At 33.1% G+C, this 25,047-nt stretch overlaps 4 protein-coding genes and 1 non-coding gene across 11 annotated transcripts; 2 read left to right on the top strand and 3 right to left on the bottom strand.

Annotated features, from left to right (window-relative positions):
* Positions 1 to 232: 232 nt before the first annotated feature.
* Positions 233 to 3,048, top strand: Pez (protein tyrosine phosphatase non-receptor pez). Its single transcript, XM_072890332.1, has 7 exons — positions 233 to 506; positions 764 to 1,141; positions 1,256 to 1,424; positions 1,493 to 1,654; positions 1,722 to 1,807; positions 1,935 to 2,133; positions 2,207 to 3,048. Exons 2-7 carry the CDS (start codon positions 783 to 785, stop codon positions 2,525 to 2,527), a joined length of 1,296 nt encoding a protein of 431 aa, XP_072746433.1. The 5' UTR covers positions 233 to 506; positions 764 to 782; the 3' UTR covers positions 2,528 to 3,048.
* Positions 2,631 to 4,293, bottom strand: Uros1 (Uroporphyrinogen III synthase 1). Its single transcript, XM_072890334.1, has 3 exons — positions 3,947 to 4,293; positions 3,364 to 3,593; positions 2,631 to 3,278 (listed from the first exon to the last, which is right to left on the bottom strand). Exons 2-3 carry the CDS (start codon positions 3,548 to 3,550, stop codon positions 2,665 to 2,667), a joined length of 801 nt encoding a protein of 266 aa, XP_072746435.1. The 5' UTR covers positions 3,551 to 3,593; positions 3,947 to 4,293; the 3' UTR covers positions 2,631 to 2,664.
* A 123-nt stretch (positions 4,294 to 4,416) lies between these two features.
* Rpl17 (ribosomal protein L17) lies at positions 4,417 to 5,725 on the top strand. Its single transcript, XM_072890939.1, has 5 exons — positions 4,417 to 4,529; positions 4,801 to 4,887; positions 4,976 to 5,135; positions 5,261 to 5,431; positions 5,524 to 5,725. The coding sequence occupies exons 2-5, from the start codon at positions 4,807 to 4,809 to the stop codon at positions 5,667 to 5,669; spliced, it is 558 nt and encodes a 185-aa protein (XP_072747040.1). The 5' UTR covers positions 4,417 to 4,529; positions 4,801 to 4,806; the 3' UTR covers positions 5,670 to 5,725.
* A 639-nt stretch (positions 5,726 to 6,364) lies between these two features.
* Positions 6,365 to 24,759, bottom strand: LOC140665160 (synaptic vesicle glycoprotein 2B). Of its 7 annotated transcripts, XM_072890921.1 has the most exons (11): positions 24,139 to 24,759; positions 23,691 to 23,885; positions 9,219 to 9,458; positions 9,036 to 9,095; positions 8,856 to 8,939; positions 8,439 to 8,763; positions 8,199 to 8,320; positions 7,878 to 8,116; positions 7,337 to 7,781; positions 6,897 to 7,184; positions 6,365 to 6,804 (listed from the first exon to the last, which is right to left on the bottom strand). In XM_072890921.1, exons 3-11 carry the CDS (start codon positions 9,253 to 9,255, stop codon positions 6,749 to 6,751), a joined length of 1,656 nt encoding a protein of 551 aa, XP_072747022.1. In that variant the 5' UTR covers positions 9,256 to 9,458; positions 23,691 to 23,885; positions 24,139 to 24,759; the 3' UTR covers positions 6,365 to 6,748. The 7 variants fall into 7 exon arrangements, with proteins under 7 accessions (XP_072747022.1, XP_072747021.1, XP_072747024.1 ...); XM_072890920.1 differs by lacking the exons at positions 23,691 to 23,885; positions 24,139 to 24,759 and adding an exon at positions 22,108 to 22,284; XM_072890923.1 differs by lacking the exons at positions 23,691 to 23,885; positions 24,139 to 24,759 and adding an exon at positions 18,985 to 19,003.
* Trnar-ucg (transfer RNA arginine (anticodon UCG)) lies at positions 10,730 to 10,802 on the bottom strand. Its single transcript has one exon. It is a non-coding gene; the product is annotated as a tRNA-Arg (tRNA).
* Positions 24,760 to 25,047: the final 288 nt, after the last annotated feature.

The following is a 25,047-nucleotide window of genomic DNA, read 5'->3' as shown; positions in this document are numbered from 1 at the left end:
CAACTCCAACTCCACATTCCACCTCCCCCCATCGCCAACCACGCATTACTCTGACAGATAGTATCGATAGATCTTTCCCTCAATTTCTCGATATCTCGGCTCTCGGCACTCGGCACCGATATTCATTCAACGATGCAAAAATACGACGCTTTTTCCCGATATATACTATAAATATAAATGAATAAAAGTATGTATGTACACACACATATAGATGAGAAAAGCAGATAAAGCTTTTTCATCTATATATGTGTAAAAATAAAAGGAAAAATAAAGAATAGAGGTTCGCGTCCGAACCTCTATTCAAGAGTGTACACAAAGATGTGTACGTAAAAAAATACTATTGTATTTAGAAAGCAATTTTATGCGCACAATTGACATTTCATTGATGACGAAAAAAGTGTCAAATAATAGTTAAGTGTCAAAATACACGTGGTTTATATATACGCTCGTCGAATATAATGTTTACATAAGAAAGTGATGAGTGTACGTATATTTTAAGACATTAGGTGAGTCGCATATGTGCACGATAAAAAAAAAGCATATTTTCAAAGTTTTTTATTATAATTGAATATATTACATTAATAATTTATCATTATAATATTTTCCTATAAATTAAGCCTATAAAACTTTTTATTACGTAACATACATAATAACCTAATATACATATATTAATATCAAAACTTCTCTTAACCTTCATTTTTTCTTGCATCATTACACTTAAACTTCTAGATCTTAAATTATAATATGTCTATATGTTTTTTAGTTACCTTGCAACTGTAAAAATGCCATTCAAGTTCCATTTGAAAAAAAGCAAGCAATACAATGTTGTGTCCAAGAGTCATTATGTGATTTGTGTTGAATTGTTAGACGCTACTTCTATAGAATGCACACTTAGTATCGACAGTGTTGGTCAAGAGTGCCTGAACAATGTGATACAGCGTTTAGGGCTGGGACAGCCAGAACTTTTTGGTTTACGTTACATTTATTGTCACAGTAACTCAGATTCTGACATGCTGCGTTGGATAGACATGGATAAACCTTTAAAGAGACAACTTGAAAAGGATGGCAAGAACCTTACAGTTTATTTAAGAGTTATGTACTATATCACAGATGCCCAATTCCTTCAAGATGAAATGACAAGGTATTTGTCAGTTTCCTAAGCAATGTAAATCTCTAAATAAGTATTATAATTTCTTAATTTCTCTTTTAGTATATTTAATACATTCTGTAATAATAATTTTTTCCTTTTTTTCAGATATCATTATTACCTTCAATTGAAGAGCGATATATTAGAAGAAAGAATACATTGTAATTCTAGGCAGGCTAGTCTATTAGCAAGCTATTCTATGCAAGCTGAGTTTGGAAATTATAGTTCGGAGAGACATACAGTCGATTATCTCCAGCAGTACACTTTCTTCCCAAATGTAACATTAATTTTCATGAGATTTTATTCTAATCACAATTTCATATATTCCATTGTTTTTGTATTTAGGAAGTGATTAAGACTAATTTAGGTAGACAAGAGTCTCTCTTACATACAGCAATACATCATTACAAGAGCCTTATCAATGTTACGCAAGCTAATGCAGAGGAGTTGTACATCTCAATGGTCATGCAGCTGGAAGGATATGGCAATGAAACATTTGCTGCCAAAGTAAATATACCATAATACATCTTTTCTCTAGCTTTTTTATTTCAATTATATAAAATATATATTTCAGGATAACAGTAACAATAAAGTTATTCTTGGAATTTCCGTCAATGGTGTAATGGTGACCTATCCCAATACACAAACGCAATTTTACAGGTAATTAACTTCTTTTTTATACACACACACACACACACGTTTGCACGTACGCATGTATGTGTATATGCGACTTTGTGGATATGTACTGAAAACATTGCAATATATTAAATAATTTTATATCTTACAGATGGAAAGACATCAGCAATGTTATAAATGTAAAGAAAACGTTTAGAATAGAATGTCAGTTGGAGGGTGAAGAAGCGAAACAATTTGTATTGACCGAATCACGTAACGCGAAATATATGTGGAGATTATGTATAGCCCAACATACATTTTACATGCAATACCAAGAACACTGTCCTTTAGAAAAATCCAATAGCTATCTTGTGGGTAAATTGAGCACTTGAAATGATACAATGTCAGTTTAGTTATATAATTAAAGATAATATATCGTTTCAGGATAATGATATAAACGATTCAAGTGAGCAAACAGGATCCGTAAGTTTGGATAACCGGACCGTGGATAGTCACACGAGGTGGACAAGTTACAACGATCTTTCGACATCGCCTTTTCCAGTTGTGTCGGTTTCGTCAACGGATATAAATAATCTGCGTGCATTATTACCATCGTATAGACCGGCACCTGATTACGAAACGGCGGTTCAAATGAAATACAATGGGGGAAACCCTCCTCAGCCTTATTATGCGAATCAATCCGCGATAGTTGGTTCGGATATTTCGTGCCTTCTTGGTAATGTTGTAAATCGTAACAGATATTGAATTTAATGAAATATCTGATGATTATTAAAAGCTTTACTCGTTTATCCGTAGTTGCTCTATTTATATAAATGGACAATGTGCAAAAAGAGATTATATACTGAGATTATTAGTAATAAATAATCAATATTATATTATCATCAAATGCTTTCAGTTAAATTTTCCATACATTCAGCAGTTGTGATCGCATGCATCAAAGCTTCTGGTTCTGGTTTATCTGCAGTAGTATATACATTAAAACCAGAATTAATCAATGCCTGTTTTGTTACAGGACCTATCGCTACTGCTCTTACATTTTTTATATTATAAGAATTTCCTTTAAGTTGTGTTGTAATATGTTCTACTGTAGATGGACTGAAGAAAACAAATATGCTAGGAGATTTTTTAAGTATTTTTGATAAATCTTGTTCCAACAACTCACTCGCTAATGTTTTATAAACTACAATTTTTTGTATTGTAACTCCATTATCATTAAGAATATATGGTATAGTTTCTCGTGCAATCTCACTGCATGGATACAATAATGGTTTTGAATTTTTTTTTTGATCAAGAATAATTCTTTCAGCTAGTTGCTTTGCATTACCAGATTGACTACCGATACAATGTTGCAAATTTAATTGATTTCTTGCGAGAGAATCAGTTGCAGGTCCTATACAATACGTTGGTATCTGTTGCCAATGATACAGAATATTTGCATCGTTCTTTACTGCCAATGAAATAGCTTCAACTGTACGTGGACTTGTTAATATAAGACCTACAACATAAATTTACAAATTGTAGAAAATATATAATTAATGATATATAAAGTGAAAATAATATGTACAACTAATATATATTACCACTATATTTATCCACTGTTGACAGACATGCTTGCAATTCTGAAATATTCACAAATTCGAATTGCAAAGTTTGTAAACATTCGCAAGTATAACCAGCAGATTCTAATGTCTTTATGTATGTTTCTTGTTTGTCACTCATTTCAGACATTCCTTTACATAATATCACTATTTTATTATTCCCGAGCATTATACAAACAAAAGAATGCACCCGTGATTTGTCAAATAAAAGTCTAGAATGAAAGAATATGTATTATAACATATATAACATAATTGATATCAGTACATGTAGATATTTAAATATTTGCAGATCATTTTCTCGAAACTGTTGTAAACTTTAAATGTGACCAAATATATTTTAAATTTATTTAAAAATATAAAATCATTTTCTTATCAAAGAAAAGAACTTTATTTCATTTGTAAAAGCTTGAATAATATTGCAAAATCAATTTCATCTGAATGAGCGGTATATGTTCTAAAAAGGATTGTCAAGTATGTTGGTCAGTATTGAAAAATCACTTATATACACGCATATGTTCATTTATAAAACGTATTATTAATTAATAAAATATATACTGTGCATTACCAAATATAAAACAATCTATAAAATCGTCTCTATCTTGCTTGTTATTATTCCAATTGCTCACGTAATAAACTCATTAGCTTCAATCGATAATCGATATTCGATATAACGAATCAAATTAATTTTCGCGATAGCAAAGTACCAACTTTAGATTAGGTTAGGTTAGGTTAGAAGATACAATTTCCACATACAAGTACAAAAATATTTATCACGATACGACGATATTATTTAATTTTGAAGATGCAATATCGTTTAAAACGTTTTTACAAAAAATATATTGAGGTCTCATTTTACAGACGATCCGTTGCTGTCACGCATTGTCACGTGCGCACGCATGAGACCTGAGACCTTGGTTGTGTTCCAAAATTTACTGCCAGTACTGCGTACTGCCAGGTACTGCCAGCATATTGTCATCCTTGTTGTTCACTAGTACTAGACAAAGATAATAACATGCTGGCAGTACTGGCAGTGAATTTTGGAACACAGCCCTAGTTTTCAGTTGGTACCCTTGGATGCGTACAGGAAGTCAGACGCTACTCGCTAGTTACGAGAGACGACTTTTCCTTCAAAATCGTGGTGTCGAGAGGTATGTATGTCGACGATGTCATGTTTCTTGAATCTGTTCGCATCCAGCTCAGCATTGAAATAGGGATTCCGGAAAACATAATTTTTCGAGTAGAAAATCATGAGCTGCAAACTAGGCGCGAAAAATGTTGCGTCCGTTCGCGAGAATTGACAAAATCGCGAAAGAAATACGGCATGACGAATCGCTGCTGACCATAGTCATACTACTTATGGTCGCAGGGAGAGCCGACTTGAAGCCGACGGAGTCGTGATCGATTTGTCTGTGATTTCAGGACGCAATGGGTCGTTACTCCCACGAACCGGTCAACCAGACCAAGTCGTGCAAGGCACGTGGTTCCAATCTTCGCGTGCATTTTAAGGTAAATATTTTTCTCTTTTTGAAGAAACATAACCTCTCACAAAAGAGATTCATGTTTACAATCGGGTATTTTTCTCTTTACGTTATAGAACACTCATGAGGCAGCACGTGCTATCAAAAGTATGGCTCTGCGAAGGGCGCAGAAATACCTGAAAAATGTCATCGAATATAAGGAATGCGTTCCTTTCCGTAGGTTCAATGGTGGTGTCGGTAGATGTGCCCAAGCCAAACAATTCGGCACTACGCAAGGTACCTAAAGTTTCTGCGAGCATTATTCTAAAATCACTATATGTAATTAATCAAATACTTGAGTTATATCATAAAGTTTAATTTTAATTAAAATACAAGTATTTATAGCAATTTTGTTATTTTAGGTCGTTGGCCTAAAAAATCAGCAGAGTTTCTGCTGCAGCTTCTGAAAAATGCTGAAAGCAATGCAGATTACAAGGGACTCGATGTGGATCGTCTTGTTATTGAGCATATACAGGTTAATCATGCACCTTGCCTTCGCAGGAGGACGTATAGAGCTCATGGGCGTATAAATCGTAAGTGTATTATATATAAAAGAATCTAATTCCTTAAAAATTTATTTCATTGAAATGCATTATATTAGTGTTATGATTTGTAATATTTATAGCTTACATGAGCTCACCCTGTCACATTGAAGTGATCTTAACAGAAAAGGAGGATGTTGTTGCGAAAGCCACAGAAGAAGAGCCATCAAAGAAGAAGCTTAGCAAGAAAAAGCTTGCTAGACAAAAGGAGAAGATGATGAGGGAATAATTTCATACTTTATGTGGATATGTTAAATATATTGAAAAAATGGAGATTTTACTTCATATCTTGTCTCTTTTTTATTTAATTCCTATTCTAAAGAAACATATCTTATGTACAACATATTTTATGTACGTACCTGCTATGACTTTCAATTATACGAAAAGAAAATTTGGAAAGTATATAAAAAGCTTATATATGCCTCAAAAAATATTTCTTTTTCTTTTATGCTAGTTTTTTAATTATTTTATATATTAGGATCTATATATTAAAGTTATCTCACAAGTAAAATGATAAATTTATATCGTTTACTGAATTTATTTAGTAAATATTTTCGACATATACATGGATAAAATGTGATAATAATTCTATATAATCATGAAACGTGAGAAAAATCATTTTTTTAAGTATGTAGGTATTACATTTTACAAAGAAATATAAGTATTTAAAGATTTTGATGCATAAACAAATGTAATCGTTAACAAATAAAAGAAATCATAATTTACAATTTTTATAGTACTAAATAAAATATTTTTCTAGTTATATTTGCTTTATAAAAAAAAAAATGTAAAAATATATTTTTTTCATATAATATATAAATTTAAAATTTTCTTCCTGTATATAAAGGGATATAAGAAAAAAATTTTATAATATATTAGTTTATGACATATTTAATTCATATTTTAATTATTTTATCTAAATTCTATGTGATTATAATATCAATATATATATATATATATATATAAAATTCTACTAAAATATCTAATTCTGTTACATCTTTCTTGTACTAATTAGCATCTTACAATTAGATGCTTTTTTGTTCATATTTTCTTCATATTTTCTTATACTATTCCGCTGCATAATGTTCTGCTTAAAAATCTCTTTTCTTTATCAATAAGAATTATTATAAACAATAGAGATTCTGTAGTTTTCTACTTATAAAATGAAAATATTTTCAAAATTTAAATTTTCCTCTATACAATGCTGTAATTTAGTAATTCAAAAGCTTATAAAATTCAATGAGACGCTTGTACTCGAAAGAAATATATAAATGATTGTAGATTGATGAATGTGGACTTCTGCTAGGGTCAGGAAAGTGGCTCGCGCGTTGTGTTCGGTAAGAATAAACACAATAAGCCTCCTCCTGCAAAAAAAATAGAGTTGAGTATAGAATTGAATAAAAAAGAAGAATTGAATGTAAAAGTTAGAAAAGATATTGTATATAGTCGTGCTTACCAATCAGAAGAGCAGCCACTATGAAGGTCGGTGCTGGACAATACATGTCCAGCAGCTGGGCTATAACGATATTACCAATTATCCCGCCAAGACGGGCGGCAACCATTGATATGGCGATTCCAGTTGCACGCAATTGCGTCGGGAATACCTCAGTAATGAGACAGTCCAGAGCCGCATTACCGCAACTTATTGCGCCACTAAAGATAGCCGACACAGTCAAATTCTGATACTTGTTGTATACGAAATATAAACCGATCGAGCAAAGTCCCGATGAGAATGTACTGAACACTGCAAAGAAATGTCTATATAGTTGGTTGTGTTCATATAAATGTGCGTATATATAGTGTTAAAAAAATATTTTAAAAAAACTATATAAAATTTTGTGTTTTTTTCGCAATAAAATATCCTTATTGCTTTCTGTTATATTATTTGTAAAATACCTAGAAAAAATTTACGCCCAAGGCGATCCATCCCCAGGACAGCGATGATATTGGCAGGTATAGCGGACGCCACTGTGATAAGGGATTCCATAAAGACGGACGTTCCTATTTTATCCGAGCAAACATTTTCGATGCTATGCGAACCCTTATTAACGACATAATCGGTGACCTGGCATATCGAGGCCACTACACCCGGTTGATCACGATGGTATTCATCGAAACGATTGAACAGTTCCGGGAACCACATCATGAGACCGTAATAACCGATGTGAAAAGTGAAATTAATAACAATCGATATTATCGTGAAACGAAGAATAGGCGTTACAAATAGTTGTCTACTATTCTCCACAATGTCACTCAACATAGTTTTGCATTTGCTCTTCTCCTCGACTTCGTCTTTCACCAGATTCGAATCTTGAAAGTCATCGAGAATCAGTTCTTTTACCTGCGTGTGAAAAATTACGTTATAAATATTTTATGCATTCGATGAAAATTAATTTTACTTTCTTCATTTTGATTAAATCATTCAAAGTCTAATTACCATGTAGGTGTCACGTGGTTTACCGGTATTAATTACATATATTTTGCGAAAGATCTCAAGTGCCTCCTCATACTTTCCAGAGGACAAGAGATACTTGGGAGATTCGGGGAGTAATAGAAGCAACCCCGTCACAACGAACGACGGAATAGCGCAGATCAACAGGAAGATTCGCCAAGAATTGTAGGTGAATGTCGAACTCGTGAAACCCATTTCTCTAGGGATGATCAACCATGCTAAACCTGTGAATGCAAAGAAGACTCGCAAATATATCAATGTGTATATATTAAGAGAAAACTATAACTACTAATTATCAAAACGTACCAGCCACGAAAAGATTTCCTAACGTCCAGAATGCCGCCATGAAGGACAGCATTGAGCCGCGTTTGGACTTTGGCTGAAATTCAGCGAAATACGACCAGATGACAGGTCCGCTACCTCCCAGCCTAGAATGTTACTAAATTATTCAATCTTTTCGTTGCTGAGATATTATTGCGTAATCCAGATCCACGTCGTGCTAGCCGACGATTGTCATCGAGATCACATGTGGATTTTGATACTTACGCTGCACCATTCAAGAAACGGAACAACATGAAGAGTTCGTACGTTTGGCTGAAACTAGAAGCTACAATGCACAGGGCGTTCATGAATGAGATAGCGATCAGGACTTTCCGACGACCGAGAGCGTCCGCTATGGAGCCCCACGCGTACGCCCCGGCCATCATCCCGATGAAGATGATTGAGTTGAGCCATCCCTTCGCTTGAGTATTGAGCTTCAGATCACATTGTGCACTTGGCAGGATGAAGGACATGGAAATCACGTCCATCTCCTCGCTGGTGCTGACGAAGCCGCATACCGCGAGCAGGAAGTAATGAAACTTGCCATATTCTGTAAAGAGATATAATGATTAATAATGATGTAATAAGCATTTTTAAAAAATATAATTATTGCGCTTTAATTGTCGGAATAAATAAACTCACCGCTTAGTTCAATGGCTTTTTCGAAATCGGCTTGAACATAGGATCCCTTCTCTGGATCGAGAGTCTTGCCTTTTAATCCGATGCCTGTGATTGCAATATAAATATATAATTAATTATATAAATCGTAAACTTGGTTTATTATGAATATAAAAATATATGATTTTTGAATTTATAACTTACGGGCAAGTTCGAGGTCCTTAGAACCGCAACCGTTTAGCCGCTCGTCTTTTACATCACACTCTGTCGTATTAAAATTAAAATTTGTAATATAAATGACCAGAGCAGAAATTTTAATAAACTTAGAGAGAGAGAGAGAGAGAGAGAGAGAGAGAGAGAGAGAGAGAGAGAGAGAACTATACGTACTAATATTGCGCTTTGTGTCGGGTTCACCTTCTACCATTCTACGATGTCGGCGCGTGTGGGTGAAGCTGCCTTGGTTAAAAAAATCAGATATTGAACCCTCGCGTTCGACAGGTACCTTGGTCGAAGATCAAGCCGATATAGTTGTTGCGAATCGGTAAGTCTGGGCGAAGTCTTCCTGCTGAATCTGCGCTGATCTGCTGCTGCTCGTCGGCGGGGCTGGGTTTTGCGCTCGCTCGTAAACTGAAACAGATCGAATAAAACTTATGAAACTTTTATTTTATCGATTACGCGTGCATCACACCAGTGGTATCCACATCAAGATTTTGTTTTTACCGTTTTATGTCGCTACGTTTTATGAACTCGTTAACGGTTCATTTACGTAATAGCTTGGAAAAGCGCGGATGAAATTATACGAATTCATCTAACAACGTCGAGCGTATGTGTGATGTGTGCAATATTCCTAAAGTACTAGTCGTTATAGTTTGACACCGTGGGTCGACATTCCCTCGCGTTATGAACCTATAATTTCACGATGAAACACTATCGCGTGTTATCGTTAATGTGAATTCGAGCGAGATTAGCTTGTAATTGGATTAATGATGGAATAGAGCCTTGCGAACAGTGACCTAGCGTAGATCTCTAACACACATCTCGGGATCATTGGCTGTCTTTTCATCCCACACACATACAGACAACCGTTTATTATTTATTATTATAACCCATCTTTCTTAAAAACAATATTATCAAATATATATAAGCTGCGCGTTCAACATTTAATATTATATTTTTCTCTGCAAGTATAATTCTTCTATTATGTTTACAAAGATATGGAATATATAAAATTTGTGCATTATTTTGCATTAATACATAAAAATAATTTGCGTTATATTTGTATTATTTTTGCTCTATGCTAATCAAACAAAGTGTTATTAAATCGACATATTATTCGCGATTATCACCTTTGAAGCGTACTTCGAGGATGTCCTTGATACACGCACAGTACTCGGAAAAAACATTGAATGTGTCTTAACTTTGCACTGTTTTGCGATCATTTAATTTATTACTAGTTCCCACAATTCTATTATGAACAACGTACAAGCCGCTATACGTAACATTGCGTTCTAATTCTCGCTTGGTAATAATTGGCTATCGACATTGTTACTAATCATTAGCTATTGACGAAATAAATCGTAGCAAATATTGTCATTTTTTTTAAATTATCCTCGTAAATAGTAAAAAAAATGTCGCAATACATAATCTGATGTAAAAATATTAAACATTCTTATGATAAGATTATAAAAATATATGTAATATGTATTACAAAAGTACAATAAAATAAAATAATTATTTTGAGGAACAAACTTGTTTAAATCTCCATACACATTAGAAAGATAAAATAAAATAAAAATACAATAATAAAAATTAATTAGTTATATATCTGTCATTTGGATTTTTCAAAGAATAAATTATGTAATATAAATGACTCGATTTGAGGACAAAAAAAAACACTTCGACCGTGACAGGACTCGAACCTGCAATCTTCGGATCCGAAGTCCGACGCCTTATCCGTTAGGCCACACGGTCTTGTTGAAGGGTAGTTTCTCAAGGGAAGTATTTTACCACTCGAGAGACAATTTACCCTCTGTTATTATCGATTTGGCTCGGAGGTATAATAAAAGCTGATGCACAAGTTTTTTAAGTTTTACATATTTAAAATAACAAATTTTCAAGTACTTAACGTCAAGATAACATGTCAGATACATATAATATGCCTGCTGATAATGATATACATGTGATGGAATTTAATCTTTTATTATATATATATATATTATTTATTATTTTATCGCGCATATTATATTTTATAAATAAATATATCCATATTTAATAATTTATATATTATATTTAAAAATATCGAATTTAGAGCAAGTTTTATAAGAAGCTTGACCGGTCATTTATATCACGAAAAGAACAGAAGCTTAACGATGTAATTGCGAGGGGGACGGTTCGCGGTTTAACGCCACTCTAGGAAACGACACGACATCCTGTACCAAATACTCGCTAATGAACGAATATCACGCGCGTTCCTTTACGACGCGACACAGAATCGTTTCATTTACGATTAAATTTGTGAACTTGAGTATTAAACATTGAGCAATTCCATCTAGAAACTTCGAAACTTGTAAATTAAAATTGGCTATTTTTCAATAAAACATCCTGATAATATAAGTGAGAAATTCTGGGAATTATTTTTTGTAATAATCGTAAAAAGATTACTATACATGACTATTAATTATAAGAACGGTGCGTGTCGACAGAATCGAGATGCATAATTTATATTTGATTGCAAAAACGTATATACAAAATGTCAATGGAACGTGACAGATTAATGGCAGATTCTTGGCTAACTTGTGGATTAGCGGTTGATTTCTTTCAAAATATCGAAGGAATAAATGTCATAATTTATGGCAACTTTCTATTTCTTTGCAACGTACATCTTTTACTGATACCTCAAAATAAGATTCCATCAGATTAAAAGAATGTAGTATTCATTTGGTTTCTTGAAACATAGTTTGCGAGAAATCTTCTTCTTTTTTATTCGTTTATAATTCTAGAAGTATTTATTATATCTCAACACTTGAGGAAAACTCGAGTTCAAAAAATTTATCATTAAAATAATATTTGGCGAGACTGAGATATCTTTTGTAGGTTGCAATTCTAGATAATTACAAACATAAAATATTACCATCAATTTCCGTCTCACGTTTAAAAGCGAATTAAATAAATATGTGTAAAACGCGACAATTATTCTATCTTGAATATTATTTTATTATCTCAAATTAATTGACGTATTTTTCAAAGATTATCATAACAGGATGACAGTTATAATATAGATAAACATATCTAAATAGCTAATGCTATCCAGATAATCGTAAAAGTAGAAATGTTAGTAAGTTATACACATAAATAATATCCGAGTATTCAAGTAATTAAATCAATATTTATGCATATCATCAAAGTGGAATGTGGAATAGACTTCATAATTACAGATATCTTGATAACAAAGTGTATATATAATTAATAGTGTATATATAATAACTATAATTACAATATATTTCAATCCTTATACAAAAAATCGATGAAACGTTCTATTAATCCATCTATTATATAAAGCTTTTGATTATAAATCGTTTTTTGAATACTTAATGAAATAAAACGTATTTAAATATATTGTTTTTTTAATGTAAAGCCTTTTTTCCACTTCAATGTCCTGTTTTGTAGCGTCAGAAATAAAATCGGGAGATACGTTATTTCCTGTAATATAGGACTAAAAATATTTCTATGCGTCTTAACACTTGTACAAATATCTGTCTTAATAAAAACACAAATAAAACGATTTCATACGCGCGTCTTAGCGATGATCGCGTATGATGTTGAAGAAACGATGCTAATGATACGTGAAGAGGATACGAGGTCAAGCCGTTGTATAGAGAGCTCGAATTGGCGCGCTTGTTAAAGGGTTCTTCACTGAAAGGTCAAATGATTTGTAATTATTGTTAACTTCAATGTCGAAAATGTCATAATCGGTCCAACATTGCCAATTGATTTTGACAATGCGGAAAAAATGCTGGCAATGTCATACGATGCTCGTTAGATGATAACGTAAAATAAAGAATGAAGTAGAAGTATAATCTAATTGTCAGTAAGAGTTTACATTTCGATGTTACAGATACGATACGTTTGCTCTTCGAGTGTTTTTTTGACACTTACTTTGATGCTTGGTGTTCCTTAATAAAATCTTGCGCATGTAATTTTCTTGTAAATTCATGAGGGACACAAAATGCTTCTCTATGAAGAATGCTTTCTCTCTCGAAAATGATTTCTTTCAACGTGTATACTTTAAATTTCTCGCAAGATGATATTTCTTCTGTGGATGCTGAATTCGCGATACGTATTACAATCACTTGCGGAATTTCCTGCTTCTTGTATGTACAAACAATATCTTATTTCAATCAACTATCTCTCGTTTCTTGCCAACATCTCGGTGTTCTCAGCAATGCATCATAGTACACGTTTGCTTTCTGCGTGTCTTTACGAAAATTATCGATCGTAGTTTGTCGCCAAATATACGCCAACTCCGGTACGTGTCGAATGTCGTACAGATGTGACAACATGGACAATAGTTTGATAGGCGAATGATATGTCCGTGATGATATTCAATATCTTAGATCAACTTAGACCGACTTAGCAGGATGCACTTGTACTCCGTTAAAATCACGCGTGAGATTGAGATTTTGAGTCTGACTAGTTCTATAGTTGTATCAAGTACGAGTCGCAAGTCGGCATTTAATGATGCTTGATCCACGATGCTTGCGGACGAAATGAGTGTCTGAGCATTGAAACGTTAAAAGAGAGCTACCTGCCACCTCCCACTAATATGAACCAATATACTCTTCAGTGGTAGAGTGGCCACTGTATGGACGTATGATTTTAACTATGAATTACACTTGGAGGGGCAAGATGGGTGGTACATGTGCAAGAATAAACGTACATTCTTCTGCAAGTATAAGTTCGTGAAGCTTAAAAATTTTTCAAGCAAGTTTACTTGCAATTGATCGACGCAATTTATATTCAAATTTATTTGCAATTCAGCTGCAATTTGATTAATCAATAGAAATGTATCTAAAAATTATGTATGTAATAACTGCTAAATTATATAATAATTATTAATATATAATTCATTATTTTATTACTAATATATATACAATGAGAAAAACTTGGTTATAATATTTATTAACTTTGGTCAAAGTTACTCGGAACCTTGAATATTCAACTAACAATAAGTGGACAATTATGACACAATTTAATTGGCTCAACTAAACGCAAAATATTTTTTTAAAATGTTTATAATTATTACTAAATGTTTTGTTATTATTATGATAATTGTTAATGATAACCAAATATTTCAAAAAAATGCATTACTAAATGCATCTTAATAAATTATCAAAGATTTTTATTTCAGTGTAACTATTAATGATATACATAATTGATATTTATCGAGAGATAAACTACGATAGCCAGTAAGTATAATATATACCGACCTCGCTATAGTGACTGAAACAAGGATCATTCCACGGTGAAGAAGGTTTAAAAATCGATATAAAAAGAATATGGTTGAGTGTTACAACACAATATTTATAAAGTAGATATAAAGGGCGCTTTCGGGGAGACGCTATTAGCGCTAACAGTGTCATTCTATCTTTGTTACTCATTAAAAGTTGAACAAAGATAGAACGACGCTGTTAACGCTAATAGCGTCTCCCCGAACGCGCCTAAAGAAATACAAAATCAAGATAAAAAAAACGAAAAACGACATACATGAAATGTTGTTGAGTAAGCCACATATGTCATTACACATGGAAAAAATTTTACAATACAAATTACATGAAAAATACATTCCCTTTTAGAAACAATTATTGTAAAAAAATAATATAACGAGAGATTAAAACATTTATTGTCAAAAAAATTGTAAATTTGTACTTGTGTTTTTATTTATTATGCATTTGTTTTTGTGCATCAAAATATTTAAATAATTATAATACTTCTTTACAAAATATAAGTATATTAATAAAACATTGGAAAAAAAAAATATATATGTATTGGGTGTCCGATAATTGGTGAAAAAGCTGCTAATGGCAGATTCTTGAAATCATTTGGAGACGATTTTTCGAAAATGTCGAAGTATCAATAATTTACGAATTATAAGCGATTGAAAAAAGGCGCTTTTCGCAAACCATACTTTTTGAAGTTAAAAAAATTACCTTCTTTAGTTAATTTTAGATAGAGCTTACTTTAATAGAATTTTAATTTAAGGCTTAATTACAAAGATATATACTTAATGAGAAAAATTGGAAACTTGCAAAAAATGATGATGTCTCTTGATATTTTCGCTGAGGAAAAATCGACTCCAAATGATCTCAAGAATCTGCCATTAGCAGGTTTTTCCTTAATTACCAGTCCCCAATTTAAATGGCAAAACTTTGGAGCGTGTAGGGGACCGAGAAACTAAGATAAAAAGTCCTTTAGAGATTTGCTCGTTTTTGCTCCATTTTGGAGAAAATCGCAAAAAAAAGAAACAAAATAAGTTTTCGTTTTTCTACTTATTTATTTACATTTTATTCATGTTATCATCCATTTAATGCAGATATTGTTCAAAATGCTGCCTTCATGCAGCAATGCAAGCATTACATCTAACACTGACCGCATTAATTGCAGCTAGACATTGTTCTGGTACAACTAACTAAATATATCTCGAAGACTGATTAAGAACTCGTAAAAGAAAGCAATAATGTAAACAAACAAAAGAATGTAAAGGATAACATCAAGTGTTTACATATGTAAGGAATTTTGAAGCAGAAAGTTTATTCGGTGCCAATGAACTCAAGAGAGCAACTGACAATGAGAGATTGAATTTTTGCGATTTTCTCCAAAACGAGCAAATCTCTAAAGGACTTTTTGTCTTACTTTTTCGGTTCCCTACACACTCCCGAAGTTTTGCCATTTAAATTGGGAACACCCTGTATATATATATATAGTAAGGTAGTATACATATATATAGTGAGCTTTCCTTAAATGTTAGTGTGTTCCACAATTACATAAATTATATTGTTTTTTTTGCATTATTTTTTCCATGTACATGCGCACGTGATCAAATGAGTTATTGTCCATCCCTTGACAGCGCACAAACATTAAGATCCTCAAAAGCAGTTTCAACCGGTTACGTAAACGTAAACTAATAAACCGAGACAGCAGTTTCAACTGGTTATAAAAGAAATAAAGCGTCTTCGCCGTATTGTCGCACCAGAGTCACATGACGTGATTCTTCGGCGCTGCAACTTTGTTTGCCAGACATTTTTAGATTTTTATGCTAACTGGAGCATATTTTTATCTACGATTTCTCTTTACAAATTATCGATGTAGACTTTGACTGCGGCCTTCGAAGTTACGAGTAACGCGGAGGATGATACATACTGTCAATATTGTCGACTTATAGTCAACAGATTTGGCGTCTTCTTTACTACTTATTTATTTTACCAATAAAAAATTTTATTGGAAAAGAGTATTTACACCGTATGTATCAATGGTCTCGGTTATGCTGCAAAGTTTAATGTAAATTACATATGCGTTGAAAATTTAAGATTCAGAGAATTTGTATTTTTCTATTTTAAAAGAAAATATCGATTAAATATTGATTCAAGAGACATTCGGATTTATGTGGAAGATATAAATTTTAGATAATCATTTTATATATCTCCAATTTTTGGTATTTTATCGTAATAAGGAGAAAAACGTATTACAAGAAAATATATTAAAAATTCTATTACATAGATAATTCTACTATGGATAATTATAAATTGCTCTCTCAACATTTTTTATTGTATGAAATAATATTTTTAGTTGACAAAAATAATAAATTACCTGATATTTATTAATTTCATTACTTACGCTGAAAAACCTAATTGGTAATAGTTAACAAATATATTTAATTGTAAATTTTAATTGAATATATTTAATAAAATTTTAATTGAATTTGATAATTTTTATCATATCTAATAATAGTTATTAAGTCTTTAATTGGTCCACTTATAAAACAAATTTTGTTCATAATTGAGTCAATAAAACAATTATTAAATAACAATTTAAAACAATTATTAAATAACAATTTAAAACAATTATTAAATAACAATTAAATGACAATTTAAAAATCATTAAATTTTAATATTTGTTATAAAATCTTTGATGATTAATATATGTATGAAGTAATTACATATTTAATAAATAAATTAGAAATAAATATAGAGTATCCTAGACTTATCGAATCACTTGTTAATGGGAGATTCTTGAGATCATTTGGAGATGATTTTTCCTCAGCGAAGATGTCGAGGCGTTAATAATTTCTGAGTTGTAAGTGATTGAAAAAGAGGATTTTTTCGCAAACTAAATGTTGCGGAGTTAAAATATTAATAAAACTATATTCTTCAGTTAATTTCAGATAGAATTTACTTTAATAGAATTTTAATGTAAAGCTTAGAAAAAGATATACATGTATAATGACAAAAATCGGGAACGTGCAAAAAATGATGATCTCCCTCGATTTTCTCTCTTTTCGCTGAGGAAAAATCTTCAAATGATTTCAAAAATCTCCCATTAACGTGTGATTTGGTTAGCCTGGAACAGTTTGTATTACTAAATCATTCAATTCAACTTTGTTAAATATTTAATAACCGTCATCACCTAAATTATTTAATACACTATTTGATAATTATTACCAAATTGTAGGAATCAAGGAAGAATAAACGAGCAGAGAGAATACATCTATCTTACATGCGTCTTAAGATTAATAACAACGATTTTGTGAAATAAGATGTAACTTACAGCGAATTGCCAAGCTTCCTTGAAGTGTTCGCCCGAATTGGGGAACTACCAAAGTGAAACGAGAAATCACAAAGCTTATATAGAGTGACACTAAGACATCGAGATCCCCCACTCTGATCACAGTAGATATATGTATAGCATAGCAAAGTAATCTCTATCACGAGTAGCGTCATATGAATAAAGGAATAAAGGAAACAACTTGCCAGATTAAATGATCCTCGACATCAACGAAAGGAGTATTCACGGATTCTATTACGATGTCATGTAAAAGGGCATCGCTAATTTAATTTTCAATAAAAAAAAAACTAAATTCTAAATTCATTGACCAAATTTCACCAAATGATGAAATATTATTCATTACCCTACGGACATCATTTCGTCGTGTGTCTTGTCCTGTTTCAATTGACGCAACATACGTTCCCTGAATTCCCTACGTATATTGTCATATGCGTGACGGCTCGTGTTAACGCCTAATTTCGCGTTTCCATTCGCGTTCATCTTGTTGCGCAATCTTCGCATCCCGCAAAGACATCCCATAATCACGACCCTCTATTCGACATATTGTCACGTAGGGTAACGGTTAGATAGCACAGGTGTCAACGATATCGTCGTAATGTGTGTATTCAGTTATGATAAATATTGTATTGATAAATTAACACTTGAGAAACTAATGTCATCATTTGCTTTGTCCAATCTTTTTCAAGCGTTTCGAGCAATCGGTATCTTCCATATTCCAAGACTGAATCTCAATTATATACTATTTCATGTATCATTTTTTACGAAATCTTATCTAAAATTTCATTTTACACCATTCGTCACGATTAATGAAATTAAACGGCGAATGACAAGATATATACAAATAATAAACAATCTAACGCACAGAAAAGTTTTTTTACGTAAAAGATTTATATATATATATATATATATATATATATATATATATATATATATATATATACATATATACGCACAGATTCTTTTGAACGTAATGTAAATAGTAGACGATTATGTTCATTGCTATTAAAGGCACATCACATATACATGACGATACAATACTGTGTTTTCCTTTTTATCGATTTTCGAATAGACTGCACTATCAGAGTTAACTGATAGACTGCACTATCAGTTAAATTGCTAAAAATACATAGCAAGATCAAAATAAACCAATGATAACGCTTGATTAAGCAATTGTAACGTATTTACTTGATAAACATCAGAGTTTGGGTTAATTATACTTGACGTTTACATATATCATCGTACATTAATGTTTTCACAAGTACACTTTACACTCAAATTAGAAGAAGAATGAATGGATATCTGATATTTGTATTACACGAGGTTGCAACATTCACATTGATAGGATAATGTTCTCCGTATTCTTCCGTCGATCTTGTCTTTTCATTACAAATCTTATTCACCACTCTTATATAAAATGTTCGAAACATAAATGTTGTGATTGATTTATAAGTTCAGTTAAAGAATGATGCGAGAAAATAAGTCGCACTAGAAGGAAAATATATAATCGCTAATTGCGCAGTAGCAGTATTAATCATTTATACTTACCGGCTTTAAAAGATGTATGTTTTGATACGAAAGTTTCACGTACGATTCGACGGAAACGTGCGATAATTTTGCGTAAATGTTTGCTGTAAATTTTATCATCGGATTTAAACGGCGCCAAACAAAAAAACACAGCTTCTCGACTTACTCTTTGCATTACCGTGAGTCATACTTTTGTAACCGTGATTTAAATTTAAAAAAATGACACGCAAAAATCGCGTCTCTTCAGAATTTTAAAAGATTATTCCATACTTTGGAAATATATTTGACATTTCTTCAATCATCTTAATTTTTAATCAAACCTAAAACTTGATTAAAAAATTTACCTTTCGATCAAACAATATTTTACTCGTATTCAAGACAACCTAATGACAAACTAATTGTAAAAAGATGCTCTTATCGAACATTTAGATAAAAATTAAATATAGCCCTCATTATACATAGATTTACAAAGTGTTCCTGAAAATCACTGCGTCACAACGTTGTTTACTATTGATATCACGTGTAGATTGATTTATGACGATAATGCAATTGATTGCACACGTGTCATCAGAAAATATTACGCATGCATATTAATATTAAATTATCTGCTACATATCTTTTTTTTAATCTAATGCATATTTTCTTAGTCTCATTTTTTCTCTTATGTGTATCTCGCTGCAAAATCTCGAAAGAAATATTATATTGATAAAATGTTTGTACAGATTTAAATTCATAATGTAAAGACAGCTATTATGGCGTTATATAATAGGTGATATATTATGCATACGTGCAATCAACAACGTTTGTCCTTGTGTTGTATGCACTTACGGATATAGCACACGCGCGAGTACGATGCATATGAACTGACATCGTTTTTCTATTTGAAAATTCGTGCAAAAATATATGATGCCTCTGTCATATGTGAATGAATTTGTCATAAAACATCCGTATGAGATAATATCTTGTCTTTATATGTCAGAGAACGTAAATATTAATAAATTAATAACTTAATTAATTAATTGTATTGCGCTTATCTTTACGTTTCTATATTCAAATTAATCAATGGGTGATCTAGTTAAAGCTGACAAAATTATGTTTCCTTCTCGCTAAACTATGTAGTCTAAAATATGAAGCGAACCATTATATGTATATCTAACACTCGGATGTCGTAAATAAAAAAATCATGTGACCGATAAAACGGCCGTATTATCTATCAGAGTTTCTGTCTCTAGAGGGACAGAATGTGATATCGGTATCTCTAATGTTCGGTTCTAGCAGAAACTCTGAGAAGACTGCAAAAAGAAAACTAATTTCGTAAGAGAGAATACCTGAAAAAAAAAAATATATATATATATTTGTATAATGAGTGTAATGCCGGCGTGTACGTGTATGCGCGCATGAACGTGCGAGATAAATTATGCGTGCATACGCACGCAGCTCATTCTGTGCACAGTGACTCATCCAGAATGCTGACGTCATCAACGGCGTGCTCGAGGGGCAATCAACCGGCAAGCAATGCAAAAACGTGTTGCGGATTGAGCGAACGCCGCGTAGTGCCCGACCGTACCATCGCGTAGGTAGATATTAACGTTATCCGAGAGAGTAGGTGCAGAGAGAGAGGAAATTCCCGACTCCCGACGAAGCCGAAGAAGCGAAGAAGCGAAGAAGCGCAATCGCGAACGATGATCGCCTGAAGAATTTAAAGGACTCGGAAGAACTCAGAGCTGCCTTTGCCCGCGTATTAAGTCCTTATTAAGCGTTCCGGGCTATATTTCATTTTTATCTAAAAATGTTCGATAACAGCATCTTCTCGTGTTGTCTTATAATTAATTTGAATACAAATACGAGTTAAAAATTGTCGTATTTCCAAAGTATCCGATAAAATCGAAAAAGATTAGTTTGTCATTAGGTTTTCTTGAATACGGGTTAAAAATTGTTTGATCGAAAGGTAAATTTTTTAATCAAATTTTAGGTTCGATTAAAAACACAAGGATGATTGAAGAAATGTCAAACGATATTTCCAAAGTATCAAATAATATTTTAAAATTCTGAAGAGACACGATTTTCATGTTTTTTTAAATTTAAATCGCCATTGCAAAAGGATAATTCACGGTTGTGCAGAATCAAAAAGCTGTCTTTTTTTTTCGTTTGGCGCTGTTTAAATCCGGTGGTAAAATTTACAGCAAACATTTATGCGATCTCTCAATAAACTCTATCTTTCAATTTCATACTCCTTTTATAGATTAAGTCTTCAAATTGCCAATGCTTGGACCACGGAATTGATAGACTTAGAAATTTAAATTTGATACTCATACTTTTAGCTTCAGCTAAAACTTTACCATGTTTCGAAGAAGAGAAGAATGTTATGTTGAACGGCTGTTAATTAAAATCATCGTTTATTATCATTATCTTTTTATCGCTGAGAAGAAAAAATGTCCATTTTCCTTTAAACTAAAATTAAAACTAAAATTTATAAAGATTAAAAATATTAAATATAATACTAAAAATAAAAAAGCTAAATATAATATAAAAATTAAAAATACTATAAATAAAAATAAAACATAATAAAACGACACAAATAAAACGAGATCATCAAGAATTTCTATAACTAGGAATATCGCTACAGTATTGATGATAAAAAGTATCAATAATAAAAAAAAATTAATTAATAACTTTTTACTTGCAAATCTAACAATAAGATATACTGTAAAAGCCGTTTCTTTGAGTTTTATTTAATAAAAATTTTCAGAATAATTTTGATTATTAATATTATATACCCGACACTTTTTCCAAACAAAAATCACGTGGCTCTAATCTTTAAGAATCTGTTTATAAAATATATTTCTATAATTTCAAAACAGTAATAAATTTAAATTTCATTACAAAATATTTGCGATATACATAACGGACTCACCTAATCATAATATCTCGAAACGAGAGGATGTCGAACCAGCGGAAGCTCATTCAATAAAGAGGAAACGACGAACACGACTTGAGCCCTTTGAACACCTTACCGACCGCGAACCTGTCACTTCTATTTTCTATTACATGCAATATCAAACACGCGTGACTTGACGACGCATCCATAGAGATATAACTAAATCACAGAGAGGTCAGTTCGCGGTGAGTATGTCTGCCAATCTGTTAGCAGGGTTAGTACTACTGCCATTCCAGGGACGTCGAAATCGGGTAAACTAAATTTTAAGTCCCTTCGAACTGGCTGGATATTTTTTAACCTTCTCTATCGTTTATAAAAAATGCAATAGACACAAATATTTGCTGGACTTAATAATTTATCAGCAAATAAATATATATTTCGTATTGCGATATACGCCGTGACAAGACTGAGAATGTCGGGCGAATCACACCCTGTACGTTCGATTTTTCGTACGCGTTTGGTTTACCATTACAGGTAACTAACGGGGCGATTAATATGAAAGAAAGTGACGATTCACGATATAAAAAAAAGAGAGATGGGCCCAATCTCTGCACCCCTGCGTCCTGGCTCGTGTTAGATTACTGTAGAAGGCTTTATCCACTTTAGTCACCGACCGTCAAGCAATCATCCTATTGCCGTGCTGTAGTATCATGAATGACAGTAAGAAAATGCTACCGAGAAGCAGGCGATTGCCACGAGTTCCCCTGAAATATTGCGCGCTGTTTACTCGCGCCATCGTATTCCCACGGTCCATTTCGTGAGACAAAATCGTCACTTGAATTGTAATGTCATATACTTATACACGTACGCGACATTACAAATTGAAACAACTATTGTATTACTAATTTGATAATTAGATAATAAATGCGAGGCGTAAACAGCCACATTTACTTCATTACGTTATATTATCGTATTATATGACGTGTAGACCTTCTTCTGTTGCTTTAATTTTCATTCCAAGAAGCGCGAGACGAAAAAGAAATCATTTAAACCTATTAAATCTCATTTACATATTTTATCAAATCTTATTTACATATGACTCATTTAGTCAATTTATTCCGAGATATATTTCAACGTCTTCGTATGTATGCCGCGGGTAACTATCCTACTCCGATGTGAAAGGCAAGACTTTGCGAGATGCTCTCAATTGTCGATAAAGCGCAGCTGAATCTACGACGTGAACTTTAAATCCAAGATTGTAACTTTGTAGCATCAATGCTCGGAAAATGTAAAGTTTATATAGCTACGTGATCAAGGCGTACTTGGCAGGGCGATTTCGCCGGCAATGATTTCAATCTGTCTTCCTTTCCCCGATCTTTCTCTCTAGACTAGTTCCGGAATCGAGTTCATATCGCAATTAAAATAGACCGCCGCGCGAGCGGTTTATACCTATTCTAAATAGTTAAATTACGTATATCTTATCTATGCATAAGGAGACGTAAAACACGATCGCGGATATTATACGGTACATTAGTATCATGACAGCGATCTAGAACTGGTTCTGATCGATAGTCGCGCACGCTGACGTAGTCAGCGACGGCTCTTGTTTTCTTACCCACCTAGTATGCATACATCCGGTCGATCTGTACTCCAGCAACTTTCCTACTTCATTCATGGACGCATTCAGTGGCCTTTGAAGGTTGCACCGCCGGCAGAAAGGAGTGGTAGGCATGGGTCGCGCGTGTCGTGGCGCGGAGAGGCGGGTACAGGAACGTGTGACCGAGGGAGGGAAACTTGGCTCCGCGGGAGAGAAGCTGCGGGACATATATATATATATATACACATATATGCATGGACCATACCAGATGAACTCGCTGACCGAGCATTCTGCCAGCGCCGAGTAAGAGTCTCTCGGTCAATAATCTTTCTGCCTTGATATTACGCAGCTGTATCCAAATATATAGCGAGAAAGATAAGGGATCGCGAGACTTTACTTTGCAAGCGTACAAAATGCTACGTATTACGTATAAACATGCCACCCCGAGCGAGATACGGGTGTACGCTTACCTGATTACGACACTGCGGGACCAACCGGCGCGGACCAGTTTCAGCATAATCCTTTCGTGGAAACGCACCGTAGAACCCACCGCTGCCCTGTCGTGTGTGTGTGTGTGTGTGTGTGCGCGATGCATTCACTGAATATGCCCCGCGTTGTCTCATTGTACAACGGATTTATCTGACAATGAGTGCATGGATATCTTGTAAATTCCGATGTCAAACTGAGCTCTTTCATGCTTGCATAGATAGGTTCGAGGTGATAGAAATATGATCGATCATTAATTAATTTAGATTATCCGAACGTAGTCTGAAAAAGTCGCTCCGTATGTTACCGTCTCAATGAGATTTAAATGCCCTTTGATTATCGTTTTTTCTTTAACTACACTCGATCCGCGAGTCACGAATTCTCAAGTCGCGGATATTAGTCAACTTCTTTGTGGATGGTTTCGGTCTCGTACGTGTGTGTGTGTGTGTGTGTTAATACCTATGGCCGCGAGACTTTCACCGTTCTCGCGTTGCTACGGCGAATAATGCATCTCTCTTTGCGAGTATCCGCGAGCAATGCAATTCTCTCAGGAATTCGAGAAGCGAGAAAGCTGAATGAATGCTATGGCTGTGTTTCAAAAAATTCACTGCCAGCATGTTCTTATCTTCGTCTAGTATTCAGTAATCAACAAAGATAACAATATGCTGCTATATAGTACTGGCAGTGTGAATTTTGGATTACAACCTATATCTCTCAACGATGGTATAAGCAACGTTCGAAAGAAATAAAATATCATCCCGATAATAAATCAAGATTTAAACTTGCGCGGTAAACGTGATTCTGGATATCATCTTGTTCTATTATCGTTGCATACGACATACGAAAGAATCTTGATTAGAACTCGTTTGCTCGAAATTTTGTCCAAGTTCCTC

This window comes from Anoplolepis gracilipes, chromosome 4, assembly GCF_047496725.1.
Source record: "Anoplolepis gracilipes chromosome 4, ASM4749672v1, whole genome shotgun sequence".
Lineage (NCBI taxonomy): Eukaryota > Metazoa > Arthropoda > Insecta > Hymenoptera > Formicidae > Anoplolepis > Anoplolepis gracilipes.
This window is presented reverse-complemented; position numbering and strand designations above follow the sequence as displayed.

Coding starts and splice junctions, on each gene's coding strand:
- Pez (XM_072890332.1), top strand. CDS start 783: ATGCCATTCAAGTTCCATTTGAAAAAAAGCAAGCAATACAATGTTGTG. Junction 1,425..1,492: donor AGTACACTTTCTTCCCAAAT/GTAACATTAATT, acceptor TTTTGTATTTAG/GAAGTGATTAAGACTAATTT. Junction 2,134..2,206: donor AAAAATCCAATAGCTATCTT/GTGGGTAAATTG, acceptor ATATCGTTTCAG/GATAATGATATAAACGATTC.
- Rpl17 (XM_072890939.1), top strand. CDS start 4,807: ATGGGTCGTTACTCCCACGAACCGGTCAACCAGACCAAGTCGTGCAAG. Junction 4,888..4,975: donor ATCTTCGCGTGCATTTTAAG/GTAAATATTTTT, acceptor TTTACGTTATAG/AACACTCATGAGGCAGCACG. Junction 5,136..5,260: donor ACAATTCGGCACTACGCAAG/GTACCTAAAGTT, acceptor TTGTTATTTTAG/GTCGTTGGCCTAAAAAATCA.
- LOC140665160 (XM_072890921.1), bottom strand. CDS start 9,255: ATGGTAGAAGGTGAACCCGACACAAAGCGCAATATTA. Junction 8,764..8,855: donor AAAAGCCATTGAACTAAGCG/GTGAGTTTATTT, acceptor ATCTCTTTACAG/AATATGGCAAGTTTCATTAC. Junction 8,117..8,198: donor AGGAAATCTTTTCGTGGCTG/GTACGTTTTGAT, acceptor TTGCATTCACAG/GTTTAGCATGGTTGATCATC.
- Uros1 (XM_072890334.1), bottom strand. CDS start 3,550: ATGCTCGGGAATAATAAAATAGTGATATTATGTAAAGGAATGTCTGAA. Junction 3,279..3,363: donor AACAGTGGATAAATATAGTG/GTAATATATATT, acceptor TTTATGTTGTAG/GTCTTATATTAACAAGTCCA.